The sequence below is a fragment of the Larimichthys crocea genome, chromosome XII (assembly GCF_000972845.2).
Source record: "Larimichthys crocea isolate SSNF chromosome XII, L_crocea_2.0, whole genome shotgun sequence".
Classification (NCBI taxonomy): domain Eukaryota; kingdom Metazoa; phylum Chordata; class Actinopteri; family Sciaenidae; genus Larimichthys; species Larimichthys crocea.
Window position 1 is genome coordinate 27051783 of NC_040022.1, and position 27047 is coordinate 27078829.

Here is a 27047-nt window from a genome sequence, read left to right on the forward strand (position 1 = left end):
AAGATATGCAAGATGGCCGCGTTCCCTTCCTGACGCCTTGGTCGGCCTCTCTTAAATAGACATCCTCCTATCATTGTCATGCGGCAACAACAACACATTCTCCGACACGTCTTGGAGCGCTTCGCCTACATAAAACCACGGTGCATATATTAAAAAAAAAGAAATCATACACAGCGTCCTGAACAAAGCTTTCTGTGTGCGCCTCTCGGACTGCTCGTGAGTGGAAAAGTAATGCCAAAAAACAAAACAAATAAGTGCCTGGTGACTTTTTATCGTGTAACCTGAATAAAAAGAAGTGTTTCAAAAAAAGAAAAGGCTGCCGTTTCTTCTGTGTGTGTGTGTGAAGTGAGACGCCGTCTGTCGGCGACATGTGGGACATCCTGAATACAACAGCTTCATAAAGCACTGCCCAAACTTGACTTATGAAATCAATTTTTACGAAGTTATAAAACATCTCCGACGGCATTCTCGTATTGAAACCATCAGCAGCAGCAGCAGCAGCAGCAGAAGCAGCAGCGTCTCAAGCCTGCTGTAAATTTTTTATTTAATTTTTTTTTTTTTAACTGCAGTTTTGGCTCATAAATGTGAAGAGACCACCGAGCGCGGGGCCTCGAACGTGTCGCTGCTGGTCCGTTCCTGGTTGGTTTGCTGGCCGCGTTGCGAAAACTGGGAGGACACATCCACTGGAGACCTTTAAGGCACGTCCTTCCTCTCAGTATCTTCAGCTTCCGACGAAACGTGTTGGTTCACAGTAGCACAAGTTCAGGCCGACAAAAAACTGTGTATGTATGTTTGTGTGTGTGTGTGTGTACTTGATTCGTAATGTCTTGAAACTTCAAATAAGGATCTGTCAGCTCGAAACGCGTCTTCCAGATCCTGTTCTTCCACGAGGAGCAAATAAATGTATGTGCATGGAGTAAAATATTCTACAGGAAACAGAAAAATAAAAACAGGAGTGGAGGACTCAGTCTTTCTGGCTTGTTGGTTGAACTAAAAACAACCTTCCTGCTGCCACCAGGGGCAGACGGGATACAACTACAGATACTAAAACAGTAGTGAAATATTATACCAACGTAACAGAAAACAAGAAAAAACTTAGTGATATCATAAGCAGTGTTATCATAATCAGTACTAACATCTTTGTTATTCACAATGTTATCAATATTATTGTTGTTCTTATACCCTGTTTTTTTCTATAAGAATATCTTATTATGATTCATGATTGTATTTCTCATAGCAAACAAGATCAGCTTCTTTTGGCGTTCGGGGGGATGAGGAAGGAGGAGGAGAGAGAGGAGAGAAAGAGGAGAAGAGTGTGACGAGTGCAGGACGGAGAGAGAGAGAGAGAGATGAGAGAGAAGGAGAGAGAAGCACTAGTCATCTCCTGTGTAAACGTGACAATGTCTCCTTTTCTGCGGTGACACAGGGGCAGATGGGCAGTTCGCTCCTCTCTCTCTCTCTCTCTTCACAGTCTTTCTTCATGAGCGAGCTCGGCGGGAGCTCTCGAGACATCAGCCATCACAAAAAAAAAAGAAAGAAAAAAGAAAGAAATCGCACCAGGCTCACATGTCCCGATATCAAACTAAGATGAGGTGTCGCCTCTTTTTTTTGCGATAATAAACCGAGTACATTGACTTCTGCCTCGCTGGTGGATGAAGAGTGATGCTGTAGGGAGGGTGGTGGGGGTGGATGTTAATTGACTTGTGTTTGGACATAAAAGTAGAGTAGCTTTGGCCGTTTCTGAGAGAGGGTTAACATCTCACACCTCCTCAGGGTGTCCTGATTTTTTTTTTTTTTTGTACCCAGATTTTCTTGCAAAATTCAAGATTTGCCCTTACTCCCCTTATTTTGACCGTTTCACAGTCTGTCCCTCCTCTAGCTCTCTCCTCTTTTGCCTCGTCTCGCTGTCCCAATATGGGCTAGGGTTGCAGTGTGTGGACAGTGTCTTTTAAAATCATCCCTGATCTCCTAACAACACTACATGCCTCTCCTCCTCCTCCCCCCCTCGCCATTGTCCGTTCCTCCTCCCACCGTTTCTGTCTCTCCCTCTCACACGTCAGACTCAATGCTGGAGAGTTTCTCGTACACATGGCCATTGCTTCCATTGAAGGGACGCGGGGGGCCGACCCCCAGCATGGAGCCGTGGTGGTTCATACCACCGAGGCTGAGCTCTTTCGGGAACCGGGGGGCCACGTTGGACATCACCCCGGCCGTGGCAGACGCTGGCAGATATGACGCCGTGCTCATCTGGCTCCTGAAGTCACTTCGGCTGTTTTTGGCAACTTGTTGCTGCTGCTGTTGCTTTTTCATGTAATATTGTTTGGCTCCGTGCATCAGACACTGGTCATCGCCAAAGGTGGGTATAAAGGGGTTTTGGTTTACCCGGTCAGGGTAAAGAGATTTGGATAAAGAGAACGCTGCTCCTCCTTCCATCAAAGACCTGTCCCTGTCTCTCATATCTCTCTCTCCGATGGAGCGGCGGTGGAGACCCTCGCCGCCTCTGAACAGGCCGAATGGTGAGCTGGGTCGCTTCCGGCCCTCGCCTCCGTAAAACAACGGGTCCCTGTCTCTTTCCCTTTCTCTCTCCGAGCCCCCGTGACGCTCAAATATGTGTGCGAAGGGGCTTGTGCCCTCCATGTAGCGTTCTTTCTCCTTTAGGCTAACACTCCTGGGTGGGGGCAGCATCCCTCCCATACCCGCGCCGCTGATCCCTCCACCTCCCCCTAGCCCCATCAAACTTCCCATCCCGCCTGACTCCTCTTTCTGAAGGTCGACGAAGGCGTCGTACGAGTGCTGCCGCCTAAGTGGCTTGCCTAATCCTCCGCTCTTCCTCCTCTGCTGGCCCTGAGGTTGAGACTGCGGGCCTGCGCCCATACCTCCTCCACCTCCTCCACCTTTCCCTCCCCCCATCTGTTCCAAGAGGTGGTTGTTGTCCTCGCTGATGTCGTAGAGGTTTCCCGTTTTTTTACAGCCCTCGCATCGCATGCAGGTCGCAGAACTGGGGCGGCTGTTCCCTCCGCCTCCCGAGGACCCGCAGCTCACACCACCACCGTACCCGCCACCGCCTCCGTGAATGGACATCTGCTTGCCCCCACCTCCCCCGCTGGCCCGACAGTTCCTGCACTCCCACTCACCCCCTGCCAGACCAGATCCTCCCCCACTCTTTGAATCTGACTTTTTGGGTTTGCTCTTAAGAAAGTCATCCACAGGAACCAGGGAGGTGCAGGCCCCAACTCCTCCTTCTCTATTCCCAGGACCTTCTGTGAGGTCCACATGCTCCCACTGAGGGACGCCCTCTTTGGGCCGAAACTGGTCCAAATAAAAATCCCTAACGCTCTCCTTTTCTCTGAAGAGATAGTTCGCATCGTTGTTTCCTCCTCCTCCTCCTCCTCCTCCACCTCCACCTCCTCCTCCACCTCCTCTCTTACGTTCAGAGGGCAAAAGCGGTGGGGAGGTAGAGCGGTGTCCGTGGTAGTGGTGGTGGCTGATGTGGTACGGTTTCCTCCTGTAGCCCAGCTCAATCTCGTCCAGCTCCCGTCTGGACTTGGCAGAGGCCGGCCTCTTTTTCAGGCTATCACGGTATTGTTTGCGCTTTTTGGCATTACCCTCCAGGTTTCCGTAAGTTACTGTGTGCGTGGAAATGTCCGAGACATCCGAACGTATATTCCCATCGTCATCGCCTCTCCCTCCGCAGTAGTTATGCCCGGGGATGTACGTGGAACTGGAGGCACCTCCCTTGAAGGAGAACTTCCCGTACAGGTCCGGCAGGCCTCCCTTGAAGCCCTGACCCGAGGGAGGGGTCTGTCCGGACAACAGGTCAAACTTGCTCATGTTCCTGTGGGTCAGTGCTGAGCAGGGCTGGGTGGTGAAAATAGGAGCCACCCCTCCACCCAGGCTGTCACAGTCGAACATGCCACCCTCCAGAGAACTCGCACTGCCCAAACTATGGGGCCTGTTGGCGGGAGGTCCGGTGAGCCCTAACGTCGATCCATGGTGGTGCAGGTAGTGGTCCTGGTACAGATTACTGTCCTTCAGGTGGATGTTGCCAAACGTCCTCTCCACCTCACTGATGTAGTCGCTGAACATGTTGTCTTCCGGTATGTAAGGTGGCTTGCAGTCCGAGTGGCCCGCCAAGCTGCGCCGGTGCTCGGAGATGTCGTAAACGGATGATTCGCGGCGGATGAAGTCCAGAGCGCTGTGTGGCGAGCCGTTCACCCCCGACAGGGAGGCCATGTTCTTGGCGGTGCGTAAAAGGCGCATGATGTTGGAATGGGTGTTGTTCATGGTGGCTGATGGGGAGTTCAACGCGGAGCTACTCTTCTCCTCGATCTGCACCCCGTGGATGCAACTGTAGATGCCCTGTATGGTGGAAACACAGGCAAGAAGCAGCATTAAAGAGGGAACATTTCAAACTTTTGGTAGATAAAACCATTGGATAGATAGATAACCACCAAGACCCAAACACAGCCGTCACCAATGCTCCAGGCTTGAATCTGCAGCCCGTGTGGAAGCAGTGTGAAGAACGGCTTGATGGGGTTGATGGGGGTCATGTGTTATACTGTGTGCTCTTGTCATGTGATGGCTTTGCTGTTGAGATTTGAGAGGTCGGGGGTGGGGAGACCGATAATTTTGGAGGCGTTTGCGCGTGATGCGTGTCAAGTTTGGTTCATGTCGGAGGCAGTCAACATGTCGAGGAAACAGGAGGAGGAAGAATAGAGGGGAATGGGTTGGACTATACTTTTATAGAGCAGCGACGGAAGTGAAATTATTATTATAATGATTATACAAGTCTGCAGCTGTACGTACATGAGCGAGTACGGCTGTCTTTCTGTCGATAAACAAAGTATATGACCGCTGTCTGATGAAAAAAACTCTTTTTCCTCACAAAATAAACTGTAAAACACTGTAACGAGACACATTTAGCACCTGAGATGAAAATCCATGTTCAACAGAGTCATCAGTGAAACGTTTTGATTCAGAAATGATGTACGGGTGGTTCAGAGTCTCGGCTCTACCGTTTATGTTGGAAAAACCTACCGATATCAAGTTTCCACAGAGCACATCGGCCTAATCGAAGCTATTTTAGATTGAAACTGGCATAATCCAGGTTAATGGTCATCTGATATTGACGCGCATGCATCAGTTAAATTGTTCTTATCCACGTCTATCTATCCTACATACGTGATCTTTGTCTAAAAGAGTCTAAATGCTGACCATACAGTAAGTAAACACAGACGTACACTTGCATGTATTATAGGCATGTATGTTAGCTCGTGAGATAAAGTGAGGCGGTGCCAGCGAGCGTACAGTATGAAGCTTCGGAGAGGATGATTGATAAAGGCAGAGGGGCTGTAAAAAGCCCTTGGCTCCACTGGTCAATACCTTCAATCAATGTGATTAGAATTCAGCGGAACAATATCCTCCGGCAGTCCTTAAACACCTCTGTTTCACCACGCCTCGACGGCAGAGGCCACAGCAATCACCCCCCCCCGCCCCTCCACACCTCCGAAGAGAAAGGCCGAGCCAAGGAGACGCCGGCTGAGCGTCGCAGTGACAGAAAGATAAACTGCTCCATTTGCATTCAGTGATGTACGATACGATATTCAGATAAAAATGGATGTACAGAGGGGGGGAGCAAGAACGGGCGTGACAGATGGGGGCGGTAAAGCATCGGATCAATTCCAAACAATGATTTCGCTCAGTTTTTCTGGACGTCTGTAGATGACTATGGAAATAAAAAGGATGCTCCGGCCGCTGTTGGAGAGCAGAGATCAGCCGACCTCGCCACTGCTGAGGTCAAAGGTCAGCCGGCCATCCTCCTCCTCTTTATCCACTAATATGACGCGCTGACCCTCCGTTCTCCTCGTTTGTGGTGGTTAATTAGCTCTGTGGGCAGCGTCGCCCGCATTGCAGCAAAAAAAAAAAAAAAAAAAAAAAAAAAAAAGGGCCTTCATCGCTCATTCCCGTTTCATGGATAATGTTACTTCTTTTAATTTCACAGTCTGTTAACAGCCAAGTATGTAAAGCTTGACAGTGGCTAAAAGCAAGAGAGGTTAGCATAAATACGAAATGACTCAACAGTATTGGAGAAATATGGGTGGTGGAGGACAATTTCATACGCCCACCTGTGTGATATTTCAAGTTTTCTTTTCCCTTTCCACTTAGAACCATCTTTCAATGTTTATCTAGTCCTTCTCGGCCTCATCTGTGTTACTTCTTTCCATCTGCCTGTTTATATAATCTGACACTACTTCATCTCTTTTGTTTTTCTACTTTTATTGTCCCGACTTCACCCCACCTGCTGCCAAACCTGTCACATCTTCCCCTCCCGTGACATCTACGCGGCATCAACGCGAATTTTCCAGAAGCTCCCACCTTCATTTTCAGGACGATCTTCACCTGTACTCAGCCAACAACAGTAATACCGCAGCGCGTCAAATCTTGGACATTTAACAAAGTGATTGCTGCTTCATATTCAACAGCAGATTTCTGTCTACTCCACATGCCCACATAATGTAACAGTTGGCAGATTGCTGCCGGCTCCAGTGCTACAGTAGCTGATTATTTGGGCAGGATGTGTGAATAGCAATAACTGTGTCCTGAGGGTTCCTAAGAATTTCTCAATGCACCAGGGGATCGGAGCAAAAATCTATAAGTGATTACACCGGTACAGAGAGCCAGGAAATCAACAAATAACTGGCTGCCTCCTGTGTATGAGTGACTACTGTACACGCAAGTGCTCATAATTTAATACCGACTGTGTGCGGCGCGTGCATATTGCACTAAATGCAAATGAACTTTGTCACGACGTGATGTGAGGAACTGTGAAAAGAGGAGTGATTAAACCCTCCTAATACATTTACTGTTCTGAAGTCATTAGAGGCTTTTCAAATCGATATAATTAATTTGTTTTACGTGTTACAGGTGGAACCCGCAGGAGCAGGCGAGAGCCCCCCGCCACCCCCTCAAGAAGGGAGGGAACGTTAACCGACCGCGAAGCCACCACGGCCGAAGCCGCGTGACTCGCGCACACGGCCGTGACAGATGTCTCTCTCTTTTTTTTTTTCTTTAACACCGCAGAGCTTAAATGTTAATTGCAGCAATAACAATAAAGTTTATTGGATTATGCTGTGAAATTAAAAAGGAAAAAAAAAAGAAAAGCAGTGTGGATGTGAGTGGCAGAGGAAAGGGGGGAAATGGCCGAGGACGCTGGAGAGAAAACACTTGAGTAAATGAGACAATGTGAGGCCGTGGCCGGGGATTGTGGGAAAGATAATAAACTGTAATTTCCACTGTTGTTGTTGTTTTTGCGATGATACATATGCAAATGAACCCCCCCCCCCCCTCTCTCGATGAATATTTCCCCTTGAATATGTTAACACACTGAATCATCTGGCTGCATCCGCGGACACACACACACACTTTTCTTTTCTGTTGTCACGTCGTCACAAAGACAGAGGTGATTTCTGTAAACGAGAGCGATTGCTGAATGTTACACAAAGCATAATTGCTTTCAGATCGAGTTCCCGTACAAATTATAATGATGTAATAATCAAAAACAACGCAGAGGCAGCCTGTCTTTTGGAAATGAGAAGTCAGCTGACATTTTAACAACTGATATTTTATGCTTCCTCTACACAAACGCCACCATAAACAAGGCCACGGCAACAACGTAAAATTAACACCATACAAAATAATCAAAGTTGGGCACTGGAGCGTAATATTAGAGCAGAGAGGGGAAAATGTTAGGCTGGTTTTTTTTTGTTTTTTTTCTCAGCTTTGCTTTCTTGGCACAAGCAGCTCCGGCACCACAGCAGCATATCAACTGAAGAGAGCGAGCAGCAGCAGCAGCAGCAGCAGTGTGAGGCTCTCTGCTGTAAATTAGCCACGTGGTTTCAGCCTGCAGCGGTTCACCTTCAGAGGCACGCAGTGAATTACGCCGAAGCCATGTCAAAACAATTGGAATGCAAATCAAATACCTCAGGGGTGACTTTGGTCTCCTGGGATCCGGTAATCTACCCTCACCGGTTCTGCTGCTGATTTTTGTTGAGTGAGATATTGATTTGGGCTCAACATTTTGTAAATATTTACCCCATCGGACGTCAGGACGTCCGGCCCGAGCAAGCAAAACAGAAGGAATAAAAGTTGGGAGAGTTGGGGTTGATTTTAGCTCATGCGGGCGGGTTTTCGAATCTTTAAAACCTCGGAGAGTAAAGTACTTTTATTTTGGAGACATCACAGATGATAAAGCTGATGCTGTGGGGATGAATAAACAAGTACTGAAGGTGACTCGACAGACAAAAACTGGAGAATTCTCACCGACCTGGAAGTTTTGTTAATAGATGTTATGCTACCACTGCTTCTCAAACTGCGGTACGTGACCTCCCTGTAGTGTTCCCTGGAGGACTCCTTTTAAATACTTTTAAAAAATGAATTAAAAACTATAGTATGCTCCAAATATGACAAAAAAAGAAGCATTTGGCACACACGTCCATCTGTAATTACTTACAAGCTGAAATGTGATGACAAGTTGCTGAGTGGAGTTCAAATTAATGTTTCAAAAACTCTGAACTCGTGGCTCCAAACTGGAAATATTAGGAAGGAAAGCACTTGACCTTATAGGTCTTATTTACTTTTAACATTTTCCGTATTTATTTATTGTTGCAGTTTTTATCTTTGTTATTTTGGATTGATTTTTATGCAACTGTTCTTAAATTGTGCTTTTTACCTTACAGGTTTTAACTGACTTCTTATTTGTTTCGCTGTTGTAGTTTTATGCTTTTTATTTTTGTTCTAATCTCTAGTTTTTATGCAACTGCTCTGTTGCCTAAAGAAGTGTTCGCTGTTTATTCTGTTTCTGTCTTTGCTCTGTGAAGCACTTTGTGCTGCATCTCTGCATGAAAGGTGCTATAGAAATAAATAAATAAAGTTGAGTTGTTCTTGAACTAGTTCTGTTCAGGGCAACAGTCATCAATATATACTTCTTCTTATTAGAGATAAACCTGCCTCCTGAACAGGATCAGTCATTTAACGTGGGTCATCGTGGTGGTAATTAGAGAGCCTGAAATCTTCTGTATGAAGAATGCAAACTGAATGACACGAGTAAAGATCAGATTTCTGTGTTTTCATTCAGACCTGTGCTAAAAAGTAGTGTGACACTCAGAAGCTATTGGTCATACCAGGCCGAGTGGGTGTGTTAAACTGACACAGTGTGTGTGTGTTTTTAGTGAGAGGAAGTACATGCTGTTTTTCCTCCCTCAACTTTCCAGATGTTGTCACCTTTTTTTTTTTTTTGCATTTGTGCGAGGCAAAGATGTCGGTGTAGTCGCGGAACAGTTTATTTATAACAGCCACGGCAGAGTTTGGAAAAACCTGCAGCAGGCAGCAGAGTGTGATACTACCGGGCTTCTTCCTTTGGTTCTGATGCTTGAAAACACAGGCGTGGTGTGAAATGTGTCAGCTCCGGCGTGTCTTGAACGGAATTTATTGGCAATCTGAATCTGCCATTTGGAATATTTATTGAAAAGTACAAGCCGTGACAAGCTGATCGACTTCTCTCCACGCAGAGTGTGAGTAAATATGCTATTTCTGCTTGTTTTACCATGCTGATGGATACGTTTATGATTTATTGATTCATTCTGACAAGATTTTGGATCAGCTTTAAAAGTTTCAGGACAGACTCTCTTCCCACTTTCTCTCCCCGCCTTGTCTCACCCTGCTGATGGAGAAGACGAAGCCGGGCTGGCCGGAGCAGACGCCCATGAAGCAGAAGCGCAGCTGCCAGTAGAACCAGTGCTCGCAGATGAAGGTGATGAGCGACAGAGCCATGGCGGCGCCCAGCATGTAGAAGACGCCGGCCATGTTGTCGACATCCAGCTGGCTGGACATCACCTCGTTCTTCTCGTGGTGGCAGATCCCCGTCAGCCACAGGGACTCCAGCTCCTCCATCTCACCTGGATGGAGGGAATGTGATGGCACGCGGGGCAGGAGAGAGGAAAGATGGAAGGAGGGAGGGAGTGGAGGGATGAAGGAGGAAACAGATGGTATGAAGAGGGAAGGAGGCAGGGAGGGGTTGGATGAGAAGGATGGAGCAACAGCAAGAAGGAAGTGGGATAGAGGCGAAGAACGGACAGAAGGAAACGAGACGAAGGATGGGGGGCACGATGACGACACGTGGAGAAGTATTTTTGTAATTCGTGCGGGAATTGAAATAAAGAAAGGGGAGCGAAAAAAGTGGGGGAGATATAAAGGAGAGAAGGATATGATGTAATGACAGGATGGGTATTTGAGGACACGAGGGATGGAGAGGTGATGCAACAGAAGAAGAGAGAGGGGAACATGGCAGAGGGAAGAGAGGGGCAGGGGAGTTAGAAGTGAAACACAGGCTTGAATTTTGCAGCAGACTTCTTTGCAGACAGGAAACACACACACACACACACACACACACACACACACACACACACAGGTCACATGTTACACTAATCATGTTTGCATATAACTGTTTAAAGTGTTTACCACACAGTATCTAAAGGTTTTAGTGCACGCATCTCTGCAAAGAACATGCGTATGTATGCATGTGCATGTAAGTGTGTGTGTGTGTGTGTGTGTGTGTCTGAAACCGGTCCCTGAGCTTCTGCTCTCTTTTGTGGGTCACCTTCTGTTTCATCACGAGCTGTTCTCTATCAAAGCCGACTGTGGCGGGACAGGCGTCGCTTAATTAATCATACATTCAGCCGCTGTCGCAGCACGTCAGCGCGACTCTTGCACCGGAGCGCTGGCTGGCTGGCTGGCTGGCTGGCTGGCTGGCTGGCTGGCTGGCTGGCTGGCTGGCTTGTGAGCATCGACGAGAAGCATCCGCAGCATACAAACTCAAAGCGAGAGGCACCACACACACACATACACATGCAGAAACAACCACCCTGCAGCCACTGCTTATAGCTGCTGATTAACTGACTGCAGGCGTGGTGTGGCGGTGCAGTATAACTGATATTTGCATGACAAGATAGATTATTTTCTGTGTTTTTAGGGTGTGTTTGTCAAAGTTAGGATGTCATTATGTCTATGTTTGTCATGCCGTCCGTTTTTATTTTTTTTAAAGGTATGTATCTTGTTAGAAAATGCAAAAATAGGTTGTTTTTTTTTTCCCTCCTCGTTTGCTGGAGAGCTGCCAGTGGAAAGTAAGAGCAAACATAGTGAGGGGAAGGCAACAATTGTCCCTGACTGGCTTCAAATCCAGGTCATCGCAGTTACACACTGTGTGCTCTGGAAGCTTCAACACTGTGAAAAGTGACTTTTAACCAAGTGCAAATGCATAACTCCACTTTACAAGTCAAATCCGCTTCAGCAGGTTAATGCCAAAACCTTGACTGTGATCATTAAGTTTAGGCAGAAGGAATATAAAGCCAGCGCAAACATAACAGTGTTTTAGACTGATGAATGTGTTTTTACACAGCATGTGACCACCGACACCTGAAATAAACTTTCCCCAAATACCAGCACGGTCTCGACTTTCTATCACCACGCCGGGGAGGCTTTTTCACAGCACACACTTTGACTTGTTATAGCGGGAAACACACAGGCGTTACTAACAACGGCTCAGGCTGAACAGAAAGACACGAAAGCTAATTCCTGACAAAGGACAAGTAACTCAAGGGCTGTGCGTTCGCTTTTCCAGAGCTTTCAACTGCATCTGTAGGTCACATGATAACAACTGGCCGATCTCCATCCACAAGATTTTTTTGAGACAACAACTAAGAAAGTGGATTGATTTTTTTTTAGATTTGAGGTCGAGTCTGACGTCTCTGAAAGTCGATTTTTTCAGTGTTTGCTTTAATACAGTTGAGTTGAGGCATTAAACATAAAACTTTCCGAGACTTTTACAACTTTAAAAAAAGAGTTAAGTCAAGTCTGCAGACTAAATGTGAGGCTGAAACCAGCAGCTACGTCTGAAGATCTCCATGAACTACACCCGCTCATGAAAACCATGAGCTAGTTTTTTGTTTGTTTTATATTTTAAGTCTCTGAAAGTTTAGAAAGATAGATGGCAGATAGATGTTTAAGTCTGTAAGCTAAATATGATAAAGCGAAAGTGCAAAAAAACAATACGGCACTGTTATGCACAGAGGTAATGTAGCTTCTTGTTTCCTGTACGGACTGATATCAATCTAAAACTCTTCCTTTAACCTTTATTCAGCCGCTGTTTGACTCGAATTGTTAGAAAAAATGTTATTATCCTTTTTGCTTTCAGTATTTTTACATTTTGAGATGACCCAGTGTGACCCTGCGGCGGCGTACGAAGAGACAGCTGCTTAGTGTCTGCTGGGTTTTAGGGAAGATGCAACATTAGTGTGTTAACAAACAGATGTAACCTTTAATGCTTAATGTTGTATGACTGAAACTATGTGACAGACTATTTGTCTGTAGGGAATTGAGTGACTGCTTTCTACAACTACAGAGTCTGTAAGTTGTTCCCTTGCTGCAAGTTACTATGAAATGATCTCTCTTAAAAGTCTGACGGCGTCCTGAGGGTTATTCAGTTTAGTAAGAACGTCATGCTTTCACCTCTGTTACATAATAATACTTTTTATCACCTGTTGTCTTCTTTCTTGTTTCCCCTCTTTATACTTTTATCCACTTTTCCATCATTTAAAAACAGCCAAAAGTAGATTTTTGATTTGAAGTCGTCATCGTATCACCGAGATGATGCAACAGGTCTTTCGAAAGGTCAATAAACTCAACAAGCACCGTGAACGACTTCAAAACTTTCCACCAGACGACGACGAATCAGAAAGTCACCAATCAAAAGTGCCGTTTCTTTCTTCACGACAGCTGTGATATATTTTTTGCTCGGGGTCTGCGTCAAACTACCCAGACTCTCCTTTTCCAGCCTTCGTACCAGGCCACTGGGCTCCCCACGTGAGTCTGATCGCTTTCTAGGCCACCAGGAGGGGAGTGGATGGCGAGGCGTGGCAAAGTGACATTGGTATCCTGAGAGGGGGGCGAGACAAGGCCGCCTGGTTCCTGTATGAATGCTTCTGCGGCAGCACCGGGGGGATGTTAATGCGAGGCGACCCATATTCAAACACACACATACAAGTGTGCTTATAGAAAACACACACACACACAAGTTAAACACATAAATAATCAAACTTATCAATCACCAATGAGTCAGACACACACACACACACACACACACACACACAACGGTCTTATTGAATTGTATGTAGGTTGATAAAAATAAACCTGTGTCATAAATAGTCAGAATCTCTACATCACTCTCTCTTTATCACTCTAACACACACACACACACACACACTCGCTTACACACACACACACACACACAGAGGCCTGACCCATATTCACATGCGCGAGCGCCAAACACATTCACACACAAACGCGTGCACGCACGGTGTTGAAATACACCAGGAGCAATGCTGGCACCCCTAACTGGGGCGCACTATAGCGGGCCCCCGGAGGGCCCTTGGTTCAGGATGCTCACAACACGCTGGACGGAGCCCAAATAAACACACACACACACACACAGGCGCGCTAACCTACACAAACACACACACCAAACTTCCATTACATTTCCCAATCCTGAATTGAGCTGTATATCAAAACAGGACATTGTGAAATTAGAGCGTTAAAGTCGATAAACTCAGCGAGCAGCCGTTGTCTGTGACATTTTGACTTGTTTACGATGAAGAGTTTTTGCTTTAAAACCATAAAGCATGCACTGCACAGGTTAGGACTGGACGTTTTCGGCACATTTCATTTCATTCTGCGCTCGTTCGGAGACTCATTAACGCTCCGGCTGGAGCTGACAGGAATGAAGTGTTTCAAAAGAGCAAGCCCTGGAGAGCTTGGACAGTCTCCCATAAAAGGCGAGTGTGATCATAAAGCACGGGGCCCCCGTGGTGCAGCTAAATCTAAACATATATTCCTGGCAGGCAGGCAGCTCTGTCGTACCTTCTCTGTCTGCTTTTATTATATACGAGAGCGGAATTACTGTACGTTTGACATGCAGAGCCAATTAATCGCCACAACTGAGGTCGATGATTTTCTCCTCCTTCCAACAGAGCGCACCCTAAAATCTCACTGCCAGAGGAATCCTTTTATGCCTCATCTTAGAGTCTTGAAAATAGTGTATTTAAACTAATATACATGAGAAATAAGCTACTGTTATTTGTCCCTACACAGCCTGAGGCAACATTTCTTCAGAGCATGCCTTAAATTAGCTATATTACAACTTAGATCTTGTTTTTTTTGTAGTTCTGTCCATTGTTTCTAGTCGTTAATTAACACTGTACTCATTGCTGAGATCTGGGAATTGAGGGACATCACTAGAAATAAGTCAGACTGGGCGGACGCAGATGATCAGACAGGTTTTTGTCATGGTTTGAGGCTTAATGGTTAAGTATTTCCTGTTTTATTTTGAAAGAGTCTTTCCTAATGTTGACAATAGAACAATAGACTAGGGAAGTAAAAGACTAAAGTCTGACACTCTCGCTCACTCCACCACTTTCTCATCCTTTTCTAGGATCCAACAGAACCAAGACTTTGAGATGACTGTGAAATTTGTCCGTGACAAATAATAATAATGAAGTTATTGGGGGACGGCCAGCATGAGGTGTTTTATGTTACTTCACCTTCTGTCTTCGTTGTGTTTAAACAGTTACTTTGTATTCAGTGTTTTCCATCTTTAACTTGTCAGGTCGTCTGTGTCCTGTTCTCTCTCTGTTCTAGACTTTTCTTTGCTGGACTTCAGTTTATTGGACTTTTCTTAAATCTCTCACTCTGTCTTTTTGTTATTTTGTGTCAAACTGCCTCTTCAGTACGTTACCTTCAATGTTACCTTTTATTCATTCATCCTTCCTGTCTGCATTCACGTCAACTTTTAAAAAAAAATCAAACTATCACAGCCAGCCGGACCATCCAGACTAATTTTGAGGAAATGACAAAGGCCCTTAGTGAAACCCGTAGTAGACTTTCTCGGACAACTTTGATCAAATCCATTCATTTGTTCACAACTTGTACTGATTATCTGAGCTGTTTCGTTTCTTGACTGATGTTGCTATGTTCCCAGAATTCAGCAATGAACTTGGTGAGCACGATGTTATAATAAGACTTATACTTTAATATCCTTCGAGGCTGTTCAACACAAGTTGTTCGAAGTTTTATCTCAGAGAGCATCTGACGCATCTCAGAGCGAACAACTCATCACGCGAGAGCAGCTGAACGGTACGCATGGTCTCTGTCCTCTGAGCAGTGCGTATGAATAAAACAGCGTGCTGCCTCACCGTCTCCAAAGAGCTGCAGGATGGCCAGGTCCACATGTCTCTTCCAGAGCGACTCCTTCTGGATGGCGATGCCGTACCCCGTCGTGGCGAAGATGTAGCCGCTGCCAATGGTCACCAGCTTGCAGCCCTCGTCCCTGCCAGCCATGTAGTTCAGTACGGCCGCGTCGTAAATGAAAGCGTCTAGTTTGCTAATGAAAAGGAGAGAGAGAGAGAGATAGGTTACAATTAATTAGCACTTTGGAGTCAGACATCACAGCTACAACATTCCAATTAACCTGCTAAATAGCACTAAGCTGCTGATAAGCGTAATAGACTTCCACTTGGTTTGCCAAAGGCTGGAGCTGGCACGCAGACTGGCTCACTCGATGGAAACTGAAGAGGGGGAGTGAAAGTATTCTTGGAGTTGTTCAGCTACAATATGTTTACATGAAGACGTAAACAGGGGACTTTATAACTGTTCTCCCCACAGTTTACACTTTCAAATACGATATCTGACCACTGATAGGATCGTCGTTTCTGTATTTTCAGGGAGGTGTTCACCTGCGCTCTGCCCTGCCTTAAAAATCCTTGAATTCAAGCCCTTTATTTCAACAGAATGAGAGCTAAGAATGAGAATCCATCGTGCAGCATCTCTAGACGATACTTAACATTTTGTAAATGTTTCAAACATAAGTCTTCATCGTCTGAAACTCAATGAGCCGTGCTCTTGTGCGGGTTCTTACCCGGCCTTGAGACTTGCAAGAGCCTCGTTGACGTTTCTCTGATGGAACTTGGTCATGTACGAGTGCATCTCTGGATAGTTGTTCCTGATGTTTCTCTCCGTGCTCCCGTTTGGGACGGTGCCGAACCGAAATGGAGGCGAGAAGTCGTTGGGACTCTGGAACTAAACGTGGAAGATGTGTAAAACGTTACTGCTTTACAAAAGAAGAAGACGGGCCGGCCACAGCGTCAAAAACACAAACCCTCCATCTTTTACCTTTTTGTCTGAGAGGCCGGTCACCTGGTCCACGTATTCCTCCTGGATCATGAAAGCAGCCAGGTTGGCAGTGTAAGAGGCCAGGAAGATGACAGCGAAGAAGGCCCACACTGACACCATGATCTTACTGGTGGTGCCTTTGGGATTCTGCACCGGTACAGAGTTGTTAAAAACCAGACCCCACAGCAGCCAGATGGCCTTACCGATGGTGAAGGACGGACCGTGAGGCTCTGAAAGACAAACAGCAGCGGTTAAATAAAACACCACAGATCGCTTTCTGTCCAACTGTCCAACTGTCCTGAAACTTTTTCTAAAGGCCATCATCGACAAATTTGTCCAATACAGTGGTCCCTCATTTATCGCGGGGGATACATTCTAAAAATAACCCGCAATAGATGAAATCCACGAAGTAATCAGCTTTATTTTTTACAGTTATTATACATGTTTTAAGGCCGTCAAACCCCTAACCACACACTTTTATACACTTTTCTCAGACAGGCATTAACATTTTCTCACATTTCTCTCTTATTTAAACACTTCTCCCTCAGCCAATCAGGACGCCGAACACAATGCGCGTTCATACTGTACAGTACGCTGTAAAAAAAAAGCATGCAAAATTACACTAAAAAAATCCGCGAAACAGCGAGACCGCAAAAAGGTGAACTGCGTTATAGTGAGGGACGACTGTACTTTGGTTCATGACCCAAAACTTTCCCACCAACGTCAGCTCTACCTTATGTTTAATGCTGACAAAGATTTTCTATAACAGAAGATGCCACATTATAAATCATGACACACACCCCTGAACTCCAGATCTCGTTTGGAAGTGTTGTGAGACGGTTCAGAAAGTTATTGAAGTTTAAGTCCAGTTATTTGAATGAATCTTTGGTGAAACCAGACCAACATTTCAGCACCAACAAGAGAGAAGAAGGATCTGTGTTGCCAGATCTCACGAGAGTGTGACGGGGTCCAATATTTACTTCAGTGACTCTGAGGAGAAAGAATCGCTCATAATCCGTGCTCATGTTCTCCCATTAGAGTCACGGGACTCGTTGCTAGAGCGGCTGTGAACTCTGTTTTATGTCACTTCTATCACCTTCATACATACGCTGCACATCGCACATGAATGTAATTAATATATTTCTCGTTTTCGTTATGAAGTGTGTAGGTTTGATTCATGCCTGCGCTGGCAGCAGACTGTTTCATTCGAGCCATTGTTCTGCGATTAGCAGTTGGTTCATAATGTTTGTGTGGGTATGTGTGAGAGTGTGTGTGTGTGTGTGGGCGTGTATTGTTGTATGGGGCTTTTGTTCATGGACTTTTATCGTGCCAAATATCTCGTTTTCGTGAAGTTGGTGCAGGAAAAGTTGGTTAAATGAATCTGGCAGAGACTTTACAAATCCGCGGTCACGCCATTGATACATCACTGCGTCCAATCCTTTGAGTCCAAACTTCGATTCTGCACTCTTCGCGATACCAAACTCCCACGGCGCTACAAGCAGATAAAACAAGGAGGCACATAGAAGAGCACAGCGCTTTAGGGAGGACTACAGCTTCTCCCGAACATGGTGAAGGATGAGAGGAATGAAAAAAAGATAGCCATTGTCTATATATAGACACATCAGAGATAGAGTTGTGGGAAGACATTGATTTTTCTTTTTTGTTTCTTATCTTTTCTGGTTGGGGAGATCTAACAGAAAACTAGCCCCTCGCTGTCAGAGCTGACACGTGATTTTGGGAAATATGGAAATGAATGCAAATGACTTGTCCGGTGTGAAGGAAGCGGCGCTGGGAGGTGTGTTGATACCCGTGCAGCGAGACACACCTGTAAATGCTAAGAGGAGAGCAGCGTGGAGGAGGAGGTGGAGGCGGAGGAGGAAGAGGAGGAGAGAATGAAGTCATTGGGTCGGCGAGGACGGCTGGTCTATATGTGGAGGCGGCCTGCAGTGTGTTTGTGTCTGTGCCTCTGTCCGTCTTTGTGCACAGCGCAGAAAGACGATTGCTACAAGATGATCCATGCTCGCATTGTTACAGAGAGAGAGAGCGTTAACCTGGAACGCTCTACCTGCGCTCGCTTGTTTAGTGCAAATTACTAGTTGGAGCATTACTCATGCAACACTCTTTCCCTGGAGGAGCAAATTGCTCGCTGCCATGTTCTCTACAAAGTTTGGATGTGCAGACTTTTTTTTTTCTTTTTTTTTGTAAGCAAAGGATTAAAGTATTTTGGAGTGTTCATCCCTCGAGTGTTGAAACTTGCTGGACAGATAGCAGAACTCGGCTTGATTTGGATTCACAATTTCACCATCAGATTTTTTGTTTTTGTTTTTTTTCTGTGCCAAATTATTGCACTGCTTTTATGCGCTTGCTAAACGTTCTCCGCCGTTCAGACGCTGCTCAGAAAACGGGCAGCGTGTGTGTGCGACAGCATTTATCCATTCATGTGTGCACATGGTGGGAGGTTGCATGTTAGTCCAGGTACCTGCTTTGATAAAACCTCATCACTGTTTATCAAGACACAATTCAGTTTCCTACAGATTTTGCTGCCTCACAACAAGCCAACACCTTCAGGGTATATCATGTGATCCAGTCCCTTCTTTTCTATCCAACCCCAGATTGTCCTGTAACCCTTTAAAGTGGTTGTGTACCACTGAACTACACTACCTAGCTGTAAAGGACATTTAATGAGGCAACTAAAATCTGATTTATGCATCACAATCAACATTCAAATAATGTAATAATAGTGCTATTACTTTAATACTTTAAGTTCATTTTAATAATATTACTTCTACACTTTGTGAGTTCTCTCCGGGCTCTTTATCTGGCAAACATTTTGGCTGTGTTAGTGCATATGGCACAGTTTTTTTGTAACAAAGTCTCTCTCTGGACAAATTTAATAGATCAATAGAACACTGAAAAAAGAAGCGCTACCCTCTTAAAGTTATTAAGGACAAAAAAACGCTCTAAAAACTTTTTTTTCTGCTTTTTTTCTGCATTAATCTCTTTAAACAACTTCAGCAGAAAACTACAAAACATTCAATTATTTTGACCTTGAAATGCCGGTTTGATTACTTGATGTTATTTATACTCATGTTTGTTTGTTTTTTCCATAAATAACAACAGTGACATCAAGTAATCGAGCTGGCATTTAAAGGGTTACAATTCTTAAAATGATTAAATGTTTGGTTCAAGTTATTTAGGAGATTTATGCAGAAAAAATATTAATTTGTGAAGTTTTTATAGCAGTTTTTTTTTAAGTGGATATTTTTTCCTTAATGACTTCAGATAGTGGTAAATTAAAGTGACGCACGAAGGTTGAGTAAAGGATCTGAGTGCTTCTTCCACCACTGCACAGAAGTCGTGAGGAGGAGGTCGAGCTGGACGCTTTCGGTGATACAAAGCACAGGACTCGTCATTTTTATTAAATATTTTAAAAGTTAATGCATTTATTCAAATCTGAGTTGACTTTTAAAAATAATAATAATACTAATACTTTGATCTGATGGCCAGAGACTTATGTTCAGTATGAATAATTTGTGTTGGCAGTGAACAGCGTGCGGATGCACTCGCTGTAAACTCTTTGTTGTTATGCAGATGATCTGAGCGGCCCGTACATTTCCTGCGAGACAGATTTGCTGCGGTAATGCTAAAAAGTCGAACTTTATTTCCAAAGTAATGCATCACTTTTAGCACATGTTGCAAAGGTATAATTTCACTGGCAAATTCAACCTGAGAGCTGCCCTCCCATCTGCTGCGCGCTGAGCGAAAAAAGGGCGAGAGATGGAGGGAAGCGAAGACTGGAAGAGAAAACTCATTTACATCTGTGTCCTCAAACAATAGTTCAGTTCACCTCCCCTACAACAGGTACCATGCCTGTGTCTATGTGTGTGTGTGTGGAGCTGAGGCCTCTCACCTTTGCCGTCAGCCAGACAGCGGTTGTAGCCCACAGGGCTGAAGTACTCGAATATAAACACAGCCATTGCTGACACCAGCAACAGCATCACGAACATCATCACCCACACATCAGCACTGAAGGGCTCTGGAGGGGGAGAGAGAGAGGGATGAGAAGAGAAGAGAAAGATGAAGGGAGATGGGGTTGTTTGAGGGAGGGAGCGTGGACGGAAAGAGATTGGGGGGAAAAAAGAGAAGAGAGGAGGGGGAAGGTTGTGAGAAGGCAAAAGATGGGGCAAAAGATGGGGGACATCAGGAGAGGGAGGAGCGGCGAGAAAGAAAAAAAAAAGAGCGAGGGCGGGAGAGAGAGAGAGAGAAAATGAAGCGAGAGAGAGGGAGAGAGGGCGAGAGAGATATGCAAATGTGGAGCGGCAGATTGAGAAGAGGAAGGAAGAGTCAGAGAAATGGAGTAGGAGTGGGAAATATAAGAGGGCAAAGAGACAGAGAGAGAGAGAGAGAATAAATAAACAGTTAGCCATATTATCATGCACTCCAGTCTGCCGCCTCATCATACAAATGCATTAAAACTCTGGCTCTAATCGCTCGGTGCGTCCACTGAATCACTTCTAAAAGGTGGAAAATGGATGTCGACCTAAAGTGACCGGACAGAGGATCCATCTGACAGCCTCAGTCTGTCCGTGGTGCCGGTGGAAAGACAGTTACATCAGACTAAAACAAGAACGTGAGGTTTGTTTGTCTGTATCAGAGCAGCTCTGGTACCTTATCCTGCACATTTCACATTTGTACTATGAGCACTTTCGGCTGTACAAGCAACTTTTCAGCCTGGCAGAACAGTAAAAAACTGTGAACACCTGAACCAAAGCGCGCTGTCTCTGGGGGCCATTAAAGAATATAATGAATGGTGGTAGTGCAACTACTGATGATTTCTTCCATTGTACAAGACTGAGCGTTGGTTTTACGCCACAAAACACAGTTATCAGACTTTTGACCGCTCCTTTACCTAAAAAGGCAGAGGGCGAAACGGTGCCGTTGCTACGGGATACCATGACGCTGATGCCCGTCTCGATGAAGGGCACGGAAAAGTCGATGACCTCCGACCTCTCCTCGTTGATGGTCAAGGAGCCGACAGCCATGTGGGCGTTTTTTAACACCACCTGGTGAACAGAGAGACAAAGAAGAACATCAGGATCAATACTGAAAACCTACCGGATGGATGGAGCGCACGTTAAAGGAGAAACTTTAACTTTTCCCTTCCCCAGAAAGAGCAATATCACAGCCGTCACTTCATTTGAAGGTGGATGATCCTTAAGACTTTTGATGGAGACAAAGGTGGACGTCTTTACAGAGCATGAAGCTGGAAAACTGCTTTTTCTGACATTTCTTTGTCCATTTTTGTTGTTGCTTCTCTTGTAGACGAATGAATAAATAGTAAATGGACTTATAGAGCCCTTTTCTAGTCTTCAGACCACTCAAAGCGCTTTACAGTGTGTATCTCATTCACCCATTCAGACACTGATGGCATTGGCTGCCATGCAAGGTGCCAACTGCTCATCAGTTTTAGGATCTAACCATTCACACACCGATGGCACAGCCTTCGGGAGCAATTTGGGGTTCAGTATCTTGCCCAAGGACACTTCGACATGCAGACTGGAGGGGATCGAACCGCCAATCTTCTGATTAGCGGACGACCTGCTCTGCCTCCGAGTCACAAGGAGCCCGAGCTGAGCCTGTTTTGGGCAATGTAATACATCCAGAGTAAATATTAGGTTTTAGCGTCAGGCCTTATAATCCAAGAGCAATAACCTCTGTCTAGACTCGTTCACGCTGATTCATTGTAGAAGAGGTCCAAACAGCAATTTTCCAGCCAACCACTGAGCAACTGAGCCACCAGTTTGTTCTGAGTAAAGAGGAAAACTTGTAGTCCTGTCACAGTCACTCTCGCCTTTCCACGGTTAACGAGTACGAGCATGCGGCAGATTCGGGCATTTCTCTGTTAGCTGTCAAAAGGTATTTCAGGGAATGTAGGGAATCAAATGTGACATAACAGCGGAGGGAAAGAGGATTCATTAAAAGGAATTAGGATGAGCAAAAGTGAGGCGAAGAGACAAAGATGGAGCGCGGCTGGTGGAGACGGGAGGCCAACACACTTTTCCAACACAGCTCTCCGAGTGGACACTCGTGATGCGCACCAGGGGAAGGAAAGGAGGCAGAGAGACGGAAAGATGGAGGAAGAAAGTGGGTTACCACAGTGGGTCACGGCTGCTTGAAATAGCCGCCCCAATGCCTCTCCTTCCCTCTACCTGCCTCCCTCCCCTCAGTACCTCTGCACAGGTATATTTAGCCCCAAATTCTGGAGCCCTACAGCACAGGGGTAAAAGTGGGACGAGACTGTCTTACCGAGTTAATAAGACGTTTTTTTTTGTGTGTGTGAGTCAAAGCTTCAGCATTAGCGCGTTCGTATGAGTGAGTCATAGAGAGAGAAAGAGAAGGGGAGCCAACCTTTTGTTCTCCACCTGTGAAGTCGGACCTTCGCAGGTGGAGGCAGGGAGAATATTACACATGCACTATTCAAAGTGTGTGTGTGTCTGCTGGCCGACCGTACATGTGTGCGTCTGTGTGTGTGTGTGTGTGTGTGTGTGTGTGTGCATCCCTAACTTTTTTCTCCCATCTTGTTTGTTCTGATGTGCATGTTCACTTGTGTGAGTGTGTTTAGTGCCTGAATGTGCGAAAGTCTCCCCCGGGGGGAAGAGCGAGTGAGCGAGCGAGCGAGTCCATCCAGCAGTGTACTCACTTCCTCTCTCTCTCTCTCTCTCTCTCTCTCTCTCTCCGTTCGCTCTCTCCATCTCCCTCCTACGACTTGTTCTCTACGTGTTATGAAAGTGACCCATGTGGGTGTTATTGAGAATGAGTGAGCGAGGATCTGCATTTGTGCATGCGTCTCAGCTGGTGTGTGTGTGTGTGTGTGTGTGTGCTGTGAGTTTATGTGACTCCAGCTAGCGAGGCCAAACTCATGTAATCAAGTGTATCGCATCTAATATTTCAGATTAGGAACATTAGGGGCAGCGCAAAGCAAGAAATCTGACACTGACTGCTGGGATCGACTAAACACCGGCCTGCTCAAAGCGTTTATGGATTTTGTTTTTCATCTTTTGTCTTTCCGAGCTCTTGCAAATTGCGCAAAGAGTGTCCGAGCGTGTGTGTGTGTGTGTGTGTGTGTGTCATCGTCAGTGTAGATGTCGAGCCATTACGGGGTGTGTGAGATATACTGTGGCTTTGGCCGTGCTCCAACTGGAGAAGGACACTGGTTTTGTTTGATGCAGCAGATATGACACTGAAGTGTGTGTGTGTGTGTGTGTGTGTGTGTGTGTGTGCAGGATAAGAGATAAATCGTCAGTGTGTCCTCTGTTGCACATATGGAAACAGTCTGTCTGTGTCCATGTGTCCGCATTCATGCATGTATTCTCTTATTCCTGTGATCATTCATGCATAAGTGTCCCTTGTCTGTGTGTGAGAGAGGGGTGAGGTGAACACGTCTCCCCCCCGGTCTCCCCTCCTCCTCCTCCTCCTCCTCCTCCTAATGACCGTTCATCTGTGGAGGTGAGGAGGAGACGGCACATTACGGCGCTTTTAGTCCGGGCGACGGCGTTTATTACAGGTGACCACACTTACAGCTCCGCGCCCGCTAAAGACGGCGGCTGACTGGCAGGATGACTTAAATGGCTTTTATATAACAGATTGGATGGGTCATTTTAATGTAAATTGAAAAAAAGCAGGACATAAACGGTCGCATAATCTCGTCTCTGACTTCTGAAGGTTGTTCAAACTTCCGCACGAAGACGGGACGGAGTGTTTTCACCCCGTGACCTTTAGGCCGAGATCGATCCCTCTCTTTTTCTCGCTCTTCATTAACAAACTGTCGAAGTCAGAGAGCGTGAGTGCAGCTCGTTCTCATAGGCTGAAGTATCAGAACTGACAACGACCTTACCTTGGGACCAATGTCGATTAAGAGAATGTTTAGAGCCCAAAGTGAATTGTTGCAGCTGACTGAACTGTACGCACCCTTGGGTGAGGTGCTTAGCCCATCTGACACAGGTGTTAGGTCTGCTGGGCAGAGGCTTGACCCGGAAAGGAAAGCTCATAATTCATGGTTTGAAAACACACTTCAAAGAGGAAATGAACCCTTCAGGCGAGCTCCTATGGAAACTAAATATAGCACAAGAGGTGAACACAGACTGCAACTCTCTAAGTCTCCGCCTTTGATCTCTGCTTCAACTTCACCTCCACCTTGGAGTCTCAATGGAGTGTTGGCAGGTTTACACAGACTGTACAAGTGATGACAGTTTGCACATTGTTTTGTGGGTATAAGCGCAAAGCTTTGTCTCATTTGTGGCGTCTAAGTACAAAAGTATCGAATTATAAACTCAAATCTGAGTCGAGATTTGTTTTTTGAAATTTGCATGAGACTAATTTATTTTGTAGTGTTCAGAAATTGATACTCGAACGTTGGTGTTCGATTTCAACAAAATATCTCTGAAATTAAATTGGTAAATTATCTTTGGAAAACAAGTAACACATTTGAAAACACAGATAAATTATGTTGCATCACCCACAGGTTTCTGAAAAGCCGTTGTGAAGCTCAATGTGGTGACCTCTGCCGCCTCCCGGCTAATCTAAAAATCTGCAAAGACGTCGAAGGACCTGAGGACGCTCAAACAAAACAACTATAACTATTAATTAAAGCGTCCACGCTCTTAATCCTGCATAACTTTAAGCCTTAATATAATGTGAACAGGTGAGTTGTATATAAATTCACCCTCAGTACAGTTGTCATGAACGGGGAAATTAGCTACAGAGACCAAAACTGTTTTTTGTACCAGGCTGTAAACATGTTTATTTCTGCTGTGAAGTTGGACATTTGGACATGGAGACTTATGGAGACTGACTCACTTCTGGAGCCAGCCTCAAGTGGACGTTTGAGGAACTACAGTTTTTGGCACTACCGCATTTGTTTGAACCACAAAAATGTGAAAATCTGTTGCAATAATATATAAAATTAAGGACTTACACACCTTGTATCTGTTGCAATAATATATAAAATTAAGGACTTACACACCTTGTATCGTTCACTTATGTTACCAAACGAGTAATATAAGTGAAAATTATTTGAGAGGAGTCAAGTTTAATGTAAAAAAATACATGTTACTGTTAAAAAGGGTGAATTTAAGGAACAGCTGTCAAAATGTTGTGCTGGCATTAGTATAGTATGAATGGTGTTACTTTTTTCTGATGCTACTGTTAATGTTAAGTAGGAAGTGTTTTGCAGCTTCAGCCTACACCTTTGCAGTCTGTTGATTTCTCCTGTAGTGTTCTGTTTCATTTTCAACGTTCTGCAAACCTCAAACACAGGGAGAGAAGTCATTCTTCTTTCCTTTTTCTTGCCCGACTTGTTGCCAAATATGCAAATACCGTACTGTAATGTACACCCAAATGTCTTAACACCACCTTTTAAGCAGCAGTGACATCGATAATAATAAGATGGTGCAAAGTGGGAGGTGAAATCTTCATTTAGAAGCTTTAGAGATTCTTGTGCGGTTTGCACATGCATGACCACGACATGCACAAAGAAGCAGCTTTCCACTTACTGAAAACTTGGACACTGATTGACAGAGCGGCCTCGGAGACACACAGTTATGTCCTCACCTCTCCCACCATGCCGTTCCACGTCCCATTAATCTTCTTGCCATGTTTGCCGTTAGTGACCAGGTAAAGGTCGTAGGTGAACTTGACCGACTTGGCGATCTTCTTCAGGATGTCGATGCAGAAACCCTTACAGCAGCGCTTTATGTAGATCCCCGACTCCTTGGTCTGATTGCTGCGCGGATAAACAGACAGATGAGACGGATAATCGTTTAATCACATGTGCACTTCTGTCTGAATCTGGTGGTCGTGATTTGGTCTCACACAGATGAACCGTGAACTGATTCTACCTCTGGCTCTGTGCAGCTGCCGTGGGAAATTAACATCATTCATGAGCAAAAAACTGAGGCAGTTGCCAATTTTCTTTTCTTCTATTTCATTTCATTTTAAGATCTGTGAGTCACTGTGTCAGACGGACAGAAAAACAGTCTCTATCTATGAGAGCTTCTCTTCTTGACATGCATTCTTATTCTCGTTTCAGACACTATCTGAGCTTTGAGCCTCACAGTGTTTTGATCTGTTTCCGGCAGGGCACGGTGTTCCTCATGCAGGTCCCACTCAGCGGATCCACGTCTTCCACAATGACAAACGGAGCCTCCTCCAATGTCACGATGGACAGGTGGTCATCCTCCCTGGTTGCTGCCCCCCCATATAGTTCATAGCGAGGCCACACATGGTATTTCATGGACAGGGAACCGTTCTCCCATTTACCCACCTGCGGAGACACACGGCCAACAAATGACATTCAGATTTTTTATTCTTTTAGTGTTATTTTCCAGAGCTGCAATAAGTCTTCAGTCTGGACAAGCAGCTCAGTGTTAACAAGTGTAACAGTAAAACACAGAGATGAAATGAATCACAGGGCAGGAATCAAATTAATAAAAAAATAAATTAAAAAATCAGATTTAATTCCACGCTGCAATGAGTCTATCAAAAAAAAAAAAATGCAGCTTCACAACACAGCAACGTAGAGAAAAAAATCTCACTCCGATTCGGGTTTAACTGCCTCGTTTTCTGTTTTCTGGGTTTAATTGTGATTAGTCCATCTGTCAATGAAACGACAACGAGGTAACGAAGGAATAGGAGCGTCTTTATATCTGACGGCTATGAATATAGTGATTGCGAGAGAGGATGAGGAATGAGAGGCGAAGAGGAGGGGAGGAGGA

General features: G+C 45.3%; 1 protein-coding gene across 4 annotated transcripts in view; it reads right to left on the reverse strand.

Moving 5' to 3' along the window:
- Nucleotides 1-27047, reverse strand: part of grin2ba (glutamate receptor, ionotropic, N-methyl D-aspartate 2B, genome duplicate a) — a 110107-nt gene continuing 83060 nt past the window's right edge. For all 4 annotated transcript variants that reach the window (XM_027285495.1, XM_027285493.1, XM_027285496.1 and 1 more), the window contains 9 exons: nucleotides 26388-26596; nucleotides 25885-26056; nucleotides 21185-21338; nucleotides 20186-20311; nucleotides 16276-16505; nucleotides 16022-16182; nucleotides 15300-15487; nucleotides 9715-9953; nucleotides 1-4359 (listed from right to left, as the gene is read on the reverse strand). In XM_027285495.1, the coding sequence (XP_027141296.1) occupies nucleotides 2050-4359; nucleotides 9715-9953; nucleotides 15300-15487; nucleotides 16022-16182; nucleotides 16276-16505; nucleotides 20186-20311; nucleotides 21185-21338; nucleotides 25885-26056; nucleotides 26388-26596 (3789 nt within the window). In that variant the 3' untranslated portion in view covers nucleotides 1-2049. The remainder of the gene's footprint in view (nucleotides 4360-9714; nucleotides 9954-15299; nucleotides 15488-16021; nucleotides 16183-16275; nucleotides 16506-20185; nucleotides 20312-21184; nucleotides 21339-25884; nucleotides 26057-26387; nucleotides 26597-27047) is intronic.